At 30.0% G+C, this 14231-nt stretch overlaps 1 protein-coding gene across 1 annotated transcript in view; it reads left to right on the forward strand.

Annotated features, from left to right (window-relative positions):
* The window catches only part of PCDHAC2_1 (putative calcium-dependent cell-adhesion protein), an 81680-nt gene that overhangs the window by 12055 nt on the left and 55394 nt on the right, over window positions 1-14231 (forward strand). The window contains exon 3 of the mRNA XM_035730732.2: window positions 1539-5854. Within this exon, the coding sequence (XP_035586277.2) occupies window positions 1661-5854 (4194 nt within the window). The 5' untranslated portion in view covers window positions 1539-1660. The remainder of the gene's footprint in view (window positions 1-1538; window positions 5855-14231) is intronic.

Consider the following 14231-nt stretch of genomic DNA (forward strand, 5'->3'; position numbering starts at 1 on the left):
AATGCTACGCAGTGATATTTGATATTACTTGTAATCTTATACACTTATTTACCGCCAAACAAATCAATTTACTTAGTTATTCATGAGATTTAAATGACCGTCAAATTTTTAAAAAGAAATCATCACCTGAGATGAAGTAGAACACTTCACTTCTACCTGAAGTCTGTGCTGATGATGTTGTTCAGAAGAACGATGAAAGCTCCACGACCAAACCATCCAGTCCAGAGGACAAAACTCCATCGAAATCATTACCTATATATATATATATATATATATATATATATATATATATATTTCGGTCTCTGTATAGTGGACCCTAGATACAGTGTTTCATAACTTCTGCTTAACTCAACTGAATAGATCTCAAACGTTATTGATTCACAGATAACTAATCCTACAGGTATACAGAACTTTACGAATAGTCACATGGAAATATACATACAGCAACCGATGCTCTGTGTTATACATGATATAGCGTTATTTTGACTGTTTGTATTATTATATTAATGTATTCTGAAAATGATATTCTTCATAATTAATCGTTTTGAACATGTTTTACGGTAATATTAAATAAATAACTAATCCGAATTACTAACATTAAACTATTCTAATGCAAAATATACCTTTTTCTTTAATACCTAAATGTCATGTATATAACAATATAATGTTACAATAAAATAGCTCTATACACTTATTTATATGTAATGTACTACAAATATGTTTCGCTGTATAAAATAAAATTAACATTGTTTGATCTATTATACTTTAACTTTATTGATTAGCATTAAACTGGAATGACTGTAAATATGAAAACTAATCTAATCACTTGTGTTTTGCTATTGAAATGATGTCAGAAGATTACAGAAATTTATTAAAGCCAACAAAAAAAATAATGTGTAGAGATGATTTAATGAATAGTGTAGAAAATCCGAACATATCCATGGATAAACGTCTCTCACAATGTATCCACTTCCTCTTGTTTTGTCTCTGAGTTAAATTCTAGATGAAATAGGTTTCAGTTGGCTCCAAATATTCAAGCAGATAACAAAATGCACCGTGATATATAGTCACTTAGTTTAATGTTTGAGGTATAACTCCGTTTACACTATGAGGTCAGTAATATGAAATAAATAACATGATATTCCCTGCCACACAGTAATCAGTTCAAGAGGTCACCCAATATATTTAGATACACGATTTTAGATGTCCAATGAAACCTAGAAACAAACTTATCTCATACAAAGTCCTGAAAAATACAATTTGACCATCGTGTATGTAGACTTTTGGATCAATCAACAATGTAGAGTCAACTGTCACTTCATACTGTAATATAAAGATATTTAAGGTATTCATGAGAGTCAATTTATATATACAGTTAAATAGCATACAATTCTTCATCTCAAATATGTCCATCTCAAACAACTAACCAGTATGTAATTCATAATCCTTTTTCAGTAAATTATATTTTTTTGACAATTAACTATGAAATAAATAAAAGTTATTTTTGGTAACTTTGTTTTTTCGTTTCTATTTCACAGAGTGATTTAAACAATTTTTTATTGTACTATCCAATACTTCATGAACTAAAATTATTCACATTTTGGATTGTACATTATGGATATAGAAGATCTTCAATTCTAATGGCTTTATTGAATATGTCATGCTGTCTTTACATTGTTGTATTATAATACTCACACTACAGACAAAATTGTTTATATTATTCTCATTTATGTTATGCCTTAAAACGAATTTTATTAATTATGGAATACATTTATTACATGCCGAATGTTTTGGTTCGTCATCATCATCATCATCATCATCTTCGTCACTATCATCAATATCATTGTTACGTACGGACAGGTCAAAATTAAATGTATATACTGTAGATTTTATGCTTCCAGACGAATTATCTCAAGGTCATTTTATTGGTAACATTCCAAAAAATATTCCGAATTTTCCATTTTATAATATACTCAATTCCTCAGTTAGTACTACATTAGTTGATTCCAGTGGATTTTTATTACAATTATTTCGTGTAACAGATAATGGTGATTTTTATACACAAACTTTAATTGATCGTGATAGTCAGGATCATTTATGTGGGCCATTAAATTGTTGTCATTTAATTATTTGTAATTTAACAGTAGATGTTTTATTTTTTCATCCAATCACTGAATCAATTACAGTGCATGTAAATTTGCAAATACATGATGCTAATGACAATTCACCTCATTTTACACAACAGACATTTTCATTATGGATACCAGAGGATAATCGACTTAAATATACTGATTTAGATATTCAAAACATGCATAAAATAATATATGGATTACCATTAGCTACAGATATTGATTCTGCACCAAATGGTGTTGTACAATATCGTATACATGGTAGTTTACCTGTCATATCAACATTCCAAGTTTATAGTAATTTAAGTATTGAGAAATTAGGTCTTTTAATTAAACCAGGTGTTTTTCTTGATTATGATAATGTAAATCAACGAATATTCAAACTAACCATTGAAGCAGTTGATGGTGGTCATCCAGCTAGAACTGGTCGAATGCTTGTACTTGTACATATTACAGATGTAAATGATAATATACCTGTATTTAAAAAATCTAGAGATTCTATAACTTTACTAGAAAACACTATGTTTGATGAACCAATTTACACGGTACAGGCTACTGATATAGATTCAGATGATAATGGTCTTATAAAGTACACCTTATCATTGACAAACCCAAATACTCTTTCATCTGTTATGGAAAAATTTACATTTCATTCCACCACTGGTGAATTATATTTACGTAATGTTTTAGATTATGAGACATTTCAAGAAAGACAAATAGACTTATTATTCATTGCTTGTGATACCGGTGATCCATCACTTTCATCAACAGCCCAGTTAACAATTTATTTACAGGATATCAATGATAATCCACCACAATTAATTATACAGTTGAATAATACAATTACGGAGAACAGTGAACCTGGTCAACTTGCTCTACGTCTTATGATCCGTGATAAAGATGAAGTATCACGTGACATGGTCACATGTCATTCGGATCATTCAAATCTGCACGTTCCATTAAAAATGTCTATATCTGATGATAAAACAATGATAACAGTCATTACAAATGCAACGATTGATTATGAATTAACGCCGAGATTATATTATACAATAACATGTTTAGATGAAGCTAGTCCAAAACAAATGAGACAGTTTAATCTTACAATTTCGATAGGTGATCTAAATGATAACCCACCAAAATTCAAATCATCTACATTCGCTCCAAAAATAGGTCATTATAAAATTTTATTAAGTGAAGCTGAGCCAGTTAATCAATTATTACTAATTGTAACAGCTGAGGATTTAGATAGTGGAGAAAATGGACGAGTAACTTATAGTCTAATGGAAATAGATCATAATACAGAAGTACCTACTGTTAATGCTTTACAGTACTTTAAAATTGACAGTCAAACTGGTAGTATATTTCTAAATAAACAGTTAGACTATGAACAAAATGACTTATTACGTTTTAAAGTATTAGCAGAAGATAATCCTAGACCAGCAGATGGTATACGTTTGAGTTCTGTGGCTACAGTTATCGTACAAATATTAGATGTTAATGATAATGGACCAAAACTAATTAGTTCAGACACTTTAAGTATAACTGAACATTCACCAGTTGGTACAGATTTAGGTTTATTAAAATTTACTGATCCTGATACAGGACCTGGTGGTCAAATAGCACATATCACTTTGATTAATTCATTCTCACTAACTAAAACAGATGAGAAACATTCAATACAGAATAAATGTAATATTTTCAATGAAGGTATTCATTATTTTAAATTAACTGATAATGGCCATTTATTATCGATACAATCGATTGATCGTGAAGAATGTTCGATAATATATTTACCTATTTATGCAATTGATCGTGGTCTACCAAATCCAATAACAAGCACTACAACATTAACAATACATATACTTGATATCAATGATAACATTCCAATAATTGGAAAACCAAAATTAGGTGAAACATTAATTTATCAACCAATAAAGTTAATCGATTGGGATAGTTTATCATTTTATCAGTTAACAAATAAACATGATAAAATTTTAAATTATAAACTACTGAATAATACATATTTAAAACAAAATATTAATAATAAAATGTCAAGAAAGTATATTTATAGTAGAGTGGCATTTCAATTACAAGCGAATGATTTAGATGCTGGTGAAAATGGACGTATTACATATCAACAGAATACTAGTTGTAATGGTTCAAAATATTTCCATTTAGATGAATTTTCTGGAGAATTTCGTGCACGCTTTATTGATTATCAGAAATTATCAACTCCTGAATTAATTGAATCAGATGCTAGACGTGGAATTTATCATCTATGTGTACAGCTGACTGATAATGGTAAGCCATCATTACAAACAACTACTTGGTTTTATGTTAAAGTTATTGATCCAATCATGCCACCTAGTGTACACAATATATGGCCAGCTGATTCAGCAAATGATATGGATTCATTATTTTCAAATTTTTATAATACAACAAATTCTCTATGGTCTACAGATTATTTTGATACATCAAAATCGGATGCAGTACGTCTACCTATTGATATGAATATCAGTAATATTGTAATTTCTTTGTTGTTGGCCATTTTTGCCATTACTATTATTTGTACATTGACAGCTGCAATCTTATGGGCACGTACTAAACGACGATTTAAAAGAGCACATGGGAAAATTGTAAAATCTAACTGTACAAATAACACTGTTAGTAATGATAATAATCAAAATACAAATAACACTACTAAATCCAAATTATCAAACAAAAATAATAAACAAGAAAACAATAAAACTATAAAACTCTCTCAAATAAGTTCAAGATTCAAGCATAAAAAACTATATCATCATACTGACACTGGTAGCACAATTAACCAAATTCATAATAAAAATAATTATTATGGTAGTTGTAGTAGTATATCCAGCAATTATAATAGTAATGATACATCTTGTAACGTGAAAGTTGACAATCTATGCAAACAATTAACAACTAATACTGAAACTGTAAATACTACTACTAATAATAATGTTATTAGTAGTCATAATTATGACACTAATAAAACTAGTAGTCAAACTGTTGTATCTTGTATAAAATCTCCAATATTATATGCATCAGTGAGACATAAAAATGAATTTGAAAAAAATACATCTAAAAAACGATTTTCTACAGGTTTATTTCATAGAAATAAACTAACAAATATAAATAGTGATAATAATTATGTAGCATTAAATAAAATTCATTATACTTCAGCATATTCTGAAAAGCCTCAACATTTACCACAAGAACATAAACAAGTTGGAGAAAATAATACTCATATTGATTCTGACAATTCATATCTTTTACCCTGTGATCTTATTTCAATATGTCCTAAACATAATTTCACTGATAGTGATGATAATAATAATCATAATCATAATAATATTGAAAATAATAATAATAATAATAATAAAAATAGTTTTTATACTAGTGATACCAGCGAGACACCACCAACTTGTTGTTCATTAATTACTGTACAATCAACAAGTCCACAATTGAAATATTCAGAAAATGATATTTTTCATCAGTTTCATTATGGACAAGAAACACTATCAAGTCAACAACATGATCAATTATATTCATTGCCATGTGCAACACATTTTGTAACAATAGATCCTGATAATATTGAACTTAGATCAATCAATACTATAAATTCAATAAATGAAAAGAAATTAAATTATCCAACTAATCTACTTTCAGAAAGTATGATGACATGTTGTTCAACAATTCCCGTAAGTAAATAATTTTGTATACCATGATAAATTCAATGTCATACTGTATATGATTTTGATTATTACCCTGAAGAAGTCCAGACAAGTTATCTGGACGAAACATTGGAACTATACTAAATTTCAATCACTGAGATTATTTCAAATATAATTTTCACATATAATGACCTTTCTATACTTGGTGCCCATTTTTTATCAAACTATTTGTTCTAATTTTGACGAATACTCGTATAAATTTGAAGTACTGTTTTTTTAAAAAATAAATGTCATCGAGAAAACCTGAAATATTAAATTGTTTAGGTTATTTATTTGATAAACTACTACTCAACTAAACTATTTTCACAAAATTAAAATAAATTTTAAGTACAAGAAGATTTGTGGAAATTGCGGAGTCATCAACTGATCTTAATTAGATCACTGATGAAAGCCTAGAAGCACTGGACTCGTGTTTCGTTATTTAAACTGTGAATACATCTCGTTAAATTGAAAACTATCCTAATAATTATTGTCAATTACCATCGAAAACTTATAAATAAACCGTTTATAATGCATGATCTTAGAAAAATTTCTGGTTGAAATTCAGCTTGATAACACTTAATCTAAGGATTATTAATTATCATTAAGTTAATTGAATAAATAATTCAATAAATTAATTATGAAATATAATGTAATGTTTCCGTGTACAACAATAAACTAAAATTTAGAAATAAACCGGAAGTATGTTTTTGTGAAATGACTGTTTTTATCGATGATAATAATAATAATAATGAAGTAATACTGAGCATATATATATAGCTATGACTATTGTATTCAGTATACTCACAAGTATACATTTATTAAGATTCTTTAATGGCTTAAACATAATATACAGCATATTAACAAAAACGTTAATTATTCTTAAAGTTACTTATTCTAAACGCAATTATCAAATGTTTAGTTATTTAGATATATTTAGAATTCTTTAAAGTTTCATGAAAAATGAACTTATTATCTTCCAGATACTTTTTGTCACGAACTGATATTAATCATAAAATAGCCTCTTCTACCATGGTCTTAATCTTCCGGAATTTCATTCCTTTTCTTCACGGCCATCTGCTTCTGTTCTATCTTCTATAAAAACTTTTTCTCCTGAATTATTTTGTTTCAGTTTATATGGTCTTCCTTATAACAGTTCACTTCAATTTCAACATTTTATCTTATCATGTTAAGTAATCCCTTTCCAATCATAATTCTATGTCTACCTTCATAATGAATATATATCATCCTCGATAAAAAATAACATTTTTATGCTTTTATTTATCTTACCTCACTGTTACTACAATTAGAATACATCAGATAGATGTTTTGTTCTAACTTATTTGAATTCTTAACCAATTACTTAACGGAAACGTCATATTGGAGACAACTGAATACTGAAAGTATAGGGTTGTGAAGGGTTTTGAGTTTTATTGAAATCAAGAACATATCAGTGTTAGACCACTATTGGAAACGTAGAAGTACTGGGCGGCTGATTCGTTTTAGTATAAGATTCTTCAGGACTGCCCATTCACCGCCCAACACGTGAGAATGGAACCCAGGATCTTCGGTCTTAGTCACGAACGCTTAATCTCTAGATCACTTAGTCGGGATCCAATGGCGTTAATGTCTAACTTCAGTCAACCCACGTTTTTAAGCGTCCTTCTTCAATCGTTTTTGATGTGTAATTACTTCACACCTGACACTGTTGAACTCCACTCAGGGAATTTCCTCTCGAAGCTACTCACTAGTGAGAAAATAATAATTACCAATATGAGGTTGCGAAGTTTTAATGAAATCATTAGAGGACCAATGTTTTCAATGATGGTCAAACGTTGATCAGTTCATGATCTCAATAAGAACTAAACATCTGCAGATTTCAAAAGTGAGCGTAATATATCTAAACCAATAAAGCAGTGTATAACCAGGGGGAATCCATAAAAGCAATGTTATATAAGTCCTATTTTTTCAACTCTCTTGACAAGAAACAGAGATATATAAGTAATACTAGCTTAACAAACTGATCTACTATAAAAGCGAATACAAAAATCAATAGTTGAATGTGTACCTAAAGCTGGTTATATGTTGATTATTATGATTAATTGATCAAATATTTGTTTTTCAACATTCGTTCATGAAAGACAGTTAAACACTTTTGATAAGATAATGAGTATCATTTACACGATGATTAATTGAAAACAAGATTTATACATATAACAAAGCCACATTGCCCCACTTGATGCTAAGTTTTGACTACAGACTTACTGATATCCAAGTACTTTTTCGAATAAGACACCCTAACAACACTCACATGATCTTACTGAGAATCAAACCCTACATTTGGCAATTACTTTGCATTAACTATGTTTAAAATCAATCATTACCTTGGAACCAGTTTAAAAAGTGGAATGCAGGTTTTTATCTCTTTTTTTTACATTAGTACTACTGAATGGCATGTATGTGTCATTTCACAATTGTCTGTAATGTATCTCATAGCTAAACTATATCAAGACAGTTTTATACATTGAAACATTTGGTCTCCAATTTTCATTAAAACAGTAATATTCTTAAACATGAAAGAGAATGAATGTAATTGTAAAATCTTAGCGAAACGTTGAATTTCCTTCAAATTCATTCGCTAAGATTTTACAAATACATTCTTTCTCTTAAATGTCTCATATCAACTCATCATCGTAATACTGTAAAACTATTCAATTAAATTTAGACGAAAGTTCTTATAAAGTATTATTCTTAATTTATTTAACCGTAGAAAAGATAATTCATCGATTGTAATTATTATATTCAATCATCTCACTATCTCATACCCTTTTTTTCTTAATTCTATTCGTTAATGATTATATTAAACTATTTTATTGTTTCATTTCATTCTCATAAATCCTTATTGTTATGACACCTTTAATATTAAATAGATAAGGAAACTTTTATTTTTCAGATTTTAGCCACACACGCCATTGTTGATTAGAAATTAAATAATTACATATTTATATTTTAAAAAAACAAGAATCTTTTTAATAACCTTAAATGACCCAGTTCACAAAATACGATTTAATAAACCACAATTTATTTCATTCTTTTTTTCAAAGAATTTCGGTTCACACACATTAGTTGACAATAAAATTATCATTTTCTTTTTTATTATTGTTATGAAGAAAGAAAAAAAAAGGATTTAAGTTCATGAGTCATAGATAAATTCTGAGAAATCTTTTAGTTAAAAATTTCATTCTTTTCTGAGAGTAGAATATTTAGAAAACAAAATGAAAATCGTTATAAGCAAGAATGGATGATGACTAGAAGTGGAATTCCGGACGCGCGTTTCCTCCTATTTGGGACTCGTCAGATGGATGTACTTGTATCTCAGAGTTGATGTTCACTCTGGGACTGGAACCCAATATCGTTCGCTTCCAACGCTAGCTGATGAGTCCCAAGTAGGACGAAACGTGCATCCTGGATTCTACTGATAGAGACTATTCATCTTTGCTTTTAATGCTTGTGAATTAAAACAATATCGAAACAATATGCACCGGATCCACATATGCCAATAAGAGATTGATCAATTGCAGTCCTTAACATCAATGGGAAGATTCAAACAAACAATACCATGTGAATTTAAAGTGAAAATCAATTAGAATTTAGATAATTGAAGACAACAATGAACAGAGCGAATAAAATATTATCGAAATAAATTTGAATATAAGCAAGAAATACCATTTTGAAATTTATGTTCATGTAAAATAATTCATATTGATAAGCTTGGTATCATGTTACATTAAAAATCAGGGATATGATGGTTGCATTCAGCTTCGTTATAGAATTACACTGTTGTTGTTTTATTTCACAGTTAGACTGAGAATATCACCGAGTGTGTGGTAAAAATATCTTCGAAACATTTTTATTCAACCAGCAAATACTGATATTTTATTTACTATTAAAACTAAATAAAACCTACTAGTTTCAGAGTTATAAACTAAACAATTGATTTATCAGTGAGCAGTGACTAATGTGATATTTATCAAACCCTTTCCTGCTAATTATAATCTATTGACCAAATTTCAATACGAGCACCAGTCTAGATGATTGAACATCATGTACAATATTTGGAATGTTAGGTGGTTACAGGTAGTCTACTGAAAACCCTTAACCTAGGTTTCGTGCTACTTGGTACTTGTCAGCAAGTCGTTCCTGTAGGCTTGAGGAAACTGGCATTCCCTGATGAACTCAAAAATGTGTCGTTCAAAAAATAAGTTTTTATTTCATAGTTACAGTGAACTTGTGAAGTGTTAATGTCTATCATTACTACATCAAGGGTAACCCATTAATTACTGATTTCTATAGATTATAAACATTTTTTATTGATGAGTGCAGCCCACTAGAGGAAATAAAATGTTACTCGCATATTTTTGTCTTGTCTATACTACATTTTTGTTAATAGGGTTAAATAGTTTGATAATTATCTAAAAAATAGGACAATTTCGGTTGACAATAAATAACTTTAGCGTAAAGCATAACATCAGAATGAAAGTCTCTTACGTTACAGATATGTGTATCCATTAACTAGTGCTATTACGAGGCAGAAAATTCTAATTATACAGTCAAACAAAGAATATAAACTTCGACTGTCCATACTTAAATTATGTCATTTATTAACTTATCTATTACATTGTTTTATTTTGCAAACTATTAAGTATAAAACAGGAAACATAACTTTTATTTTTAGGTCATATGGGGGTCACCTTGTTGCTTATTTATTAAATGTTCTCTTTTATAAAGTGTAAGATGAATGCAAAAACAATACAAAAGATCACAGCAGAAGCTGATAAGAACAATCTAACTGGAAATAAACACATTTTATCCGTTCATATTATTAACTGAATATTGATAGTTACATTATTTGAAGTATTCCACTATATTGTATGTACACCTTTATAAATTTAAAGTCATCTTACTGAAACAAGAGTAAATATAATCAGATTCGGCGACACTGTAATTTATGGACTAACCAATCACATAAAAGTTAGCATGTCACGGTTTTTGGCGTGAAATTCATTCATCCATTTCGATAAATAGAGTTTTGCTAATATAGCTGATGTCAGTTCGTAATGAAAAGCATTAATCTAATTTCTAACCTTAATCATCAACTGTAAATTGTAATTCTAATTCCTCACATAGGTTTATAACCCTCATTTGGTACTGGTTATTAGATGGACACTCTCGAGGTCAATTTAGCATCGCTCAAAGAATGTCCATAAATTATAATCTCACCTCAGATTCTAATCTGTTGTTGACATTCACACTTATTATCGATTACAATTAGACCAGTTATGCTAGACAAAAATATATAACTGGACAATTCAATAACATATAAGTGAAATAAAATGATTTTAAAAAGGAATTTTAGTATTTATAAATGGCTTACATACTTTGAACGCAAAAAATAACTAGAATAAATCAAATGGATGCTATTCACACTACAAAAATATAACACATCACTTTTTTGGTATACTTAACTAAAAATACATTTTAAAGTTCCTGCCCTCTATATTTATTCTGTGTAAGACTAGTTTCATTCTATGATATTCATTCAGTAATTAGATATGACATAGTCATTAAAATAAGGCCTGGTTTATTTAAATAATAAAATGGTAAAAAAAAGAAAAGTAATCTTATTAAACAAATACGGTTTTTTTATTTTTTCGTTTATTTACTTTAGTCTATTTTTTTCACTGATTGAAATCATGAGTCAGTTGAAGCTAGACCACCATGGAAAACCTGGAAGCACTGGACGGCCGTTTCGTCCTAGTATGGGACTCCTCAGCAGTGCACATCCACGACACTGCACCCCGCGAGATTCGGACCCAGGACCCGTTAGTCTCGCGCCAGGTGCTTAACCACTAGACCACTGAGCCGGCATCCAACGGTATTAATGTCTAACTTCAACCAATCCAGATTTTCCATGGTGGTCTAGCTTCAATGGACTCATGATTTCAATCAATGAAATTTCTAAAATCTCCACAAAACCCCTTCTGATATATTTTTTGTCATGAAAATATTCATGTTATAACTTGTGAACCTCTGTGCCCTGTTTATTGTATAACGCAACGATACCGCCAATCAGAGAGAAGCGAATTATCAATCGAACCAGTGACGCATAAAATAGGCGCGAACAGCCTTGAGTCCTCATTGGTCCTGCTTCCCGACTAGCCCAGCCAGTTGAGTCCAGAACACCAACCTCAGCCTCTGCAATATGAATCATTTATTTGAAACATACTCGGTTTATATATCAATCAGACAGACCACAACGTACCATAAAATATGCAACAACATTTGTACACTATTTGGCCAAAGGTGGCTGTGAATAAGGGAGATAGTAATTGATAGACAGGCCATAACTCAAGAATCGTAAAACATATAATAATAGTCTATGGGTCAAAATAAAGCTTATAATAAGAAAGACACGAATATGAATAGTTTAGTCGCATAACAATTACACGATAAAAATATACGCATACTATTGGTCCATAAATGGATCCCAAAAATTACCATTCATTATTCTTATGGGGATATAACAATTTAAATCAATTTTTTTCATAAGCATAAAAGCAGTCGGGTTTTTTTCTTTGTCGGCATTCTATTTTGTATCACTCTATTAGTGAATATTTATTTATAGTATAAATCAATTTTGTTTAATATTTAAAAGAAAAAAAGAGAAAAACAACAAGAACACAGAATAGTTAAAAATGCTTATTTACAAAAATCTTATGTGTACAAAAGCAATTTTGTTGTAATCTTGAATTTAACCTGGTAATCCTTAAGTCGTTCTATGGTTTAGGATAACGCGACAATTGTTTCCCTCCCCCTTTGTTACCTTTCTTTACTTAAACTATCATTTAATTGACTTTTATTAATTTTCATATAAATTGCCCTGACAGATTGTTCGAAATGTATAGCGCAAATACATCAATTTTTTCAGATCAACTTCATCCTCTCATTGTTCTATTGAAAAAACCTTATCAGTTGAATATTTAACAAAAAAATTATGCTACGTCAGTCGATGTGATCAATCATGATCGTAATTTTATGTAAATGTACTTTTATTAAATCAATTAAAATGATAAAGAAAAGCTGTGACCAGTGGAGTTCAACCAGGTCTGTTTTGAGATAATAACTCACTGATGACAATAGTGGATGTGTCACTCAATTTCGTAGATTAGTTGAAGTTAGACATGAACATCGTTGTATGTCGGCTCAGTGGTCTAGTGGTTAAGCGCTCGCGCGCGAGACCAGTAGGTCCCGAGTTCGAATCCCACGAGGCGGGGTCGTGGATGCGCATCGCTGAGGAGTCCCACAATAGGACGAAGCGGCCGTCTAGTGCCTTCAGGTTTTCCATGATGGTCTAACTTTAACTGACTCATGATTTAAACTATTGAAAGAACATTTTTTGTCATTTAGATAGAGAGAAGTTGTACGGAGTTATATTCATAATAATTTAAATATATCGAATACCTTTCGAAAGTTCAATGTAAAGTGATGTCGTGTACGGATATTGCTGAGTATTTCTAAACTTCCGGAAAAATAACTGTCCCTGATTTAAAATCTTACTACTGTTGAAGAAAAAACACAGTGCAAATTATACACTGTTTTCATGAAAGACTATCGAAATTAAACAACGGGGAATTACACAAATATCTCAAAATATAAAATTATAGAAAAGGGTAAACATTTATTTGCTTTATTTCTCGAGTAAGATGAAAAATGTAATTTAAATGCTAATTCATTCATTACAAATTAAAACACTTTTCTATCTATTATAAAGTGTTATTCTGTATGTTTTATATATGACAATATCGTATTACTTTGTGACACTCTACAATGCTAATTAACTTTTTATATCAACGTTCATCACTGATGAACAAGGAGGATCGTATGCAGATGCAAAGGGGAGGATTGGAAATGCAAGGGCAGCATTCCTACAATTGAAGATTACATGGAACTCAAAGCGATTGTCAACCAATATCAAAATGAGAATCTTTAATACGATCGTCAAGGTAGTCCTGCTGTACGGAGCTGAAAAGTGGAGATCTACTACAACCATCATTAAGAAGCTGTAAGTATTTATAAATAGTTGTCTATTCAAGATATTCAATGTCCGTTGAACGGATGCCATCTGCAACAACCTACTGTGGGAGAAGACAAACCAGCTTCCATATGAAAAGGAAATTAGGAAAATACATTTAAAATGGATAGGACAAACATTGAGGAAATCATCAAACTGCATCACGAGTCAAGTGCTACTTTGGAATCTTGAAGAGAAGCAGAAACGCGGAAGGCCAAAGAACACATTACATCG

The sequence above is a fragment of the Schistosoma haematobium genome, chromosome 1, assembly GCF_000699445.3.
Source record: "Schistosoma haematobium chromosome 1, whole genome shotgun sequence".
NCBI lineage: Eukaryota > Metazoa > Platyhelminthes > Trematoda > Strigeidida > Schistosomatidae > Schistosoma > Schistosoma haematobium.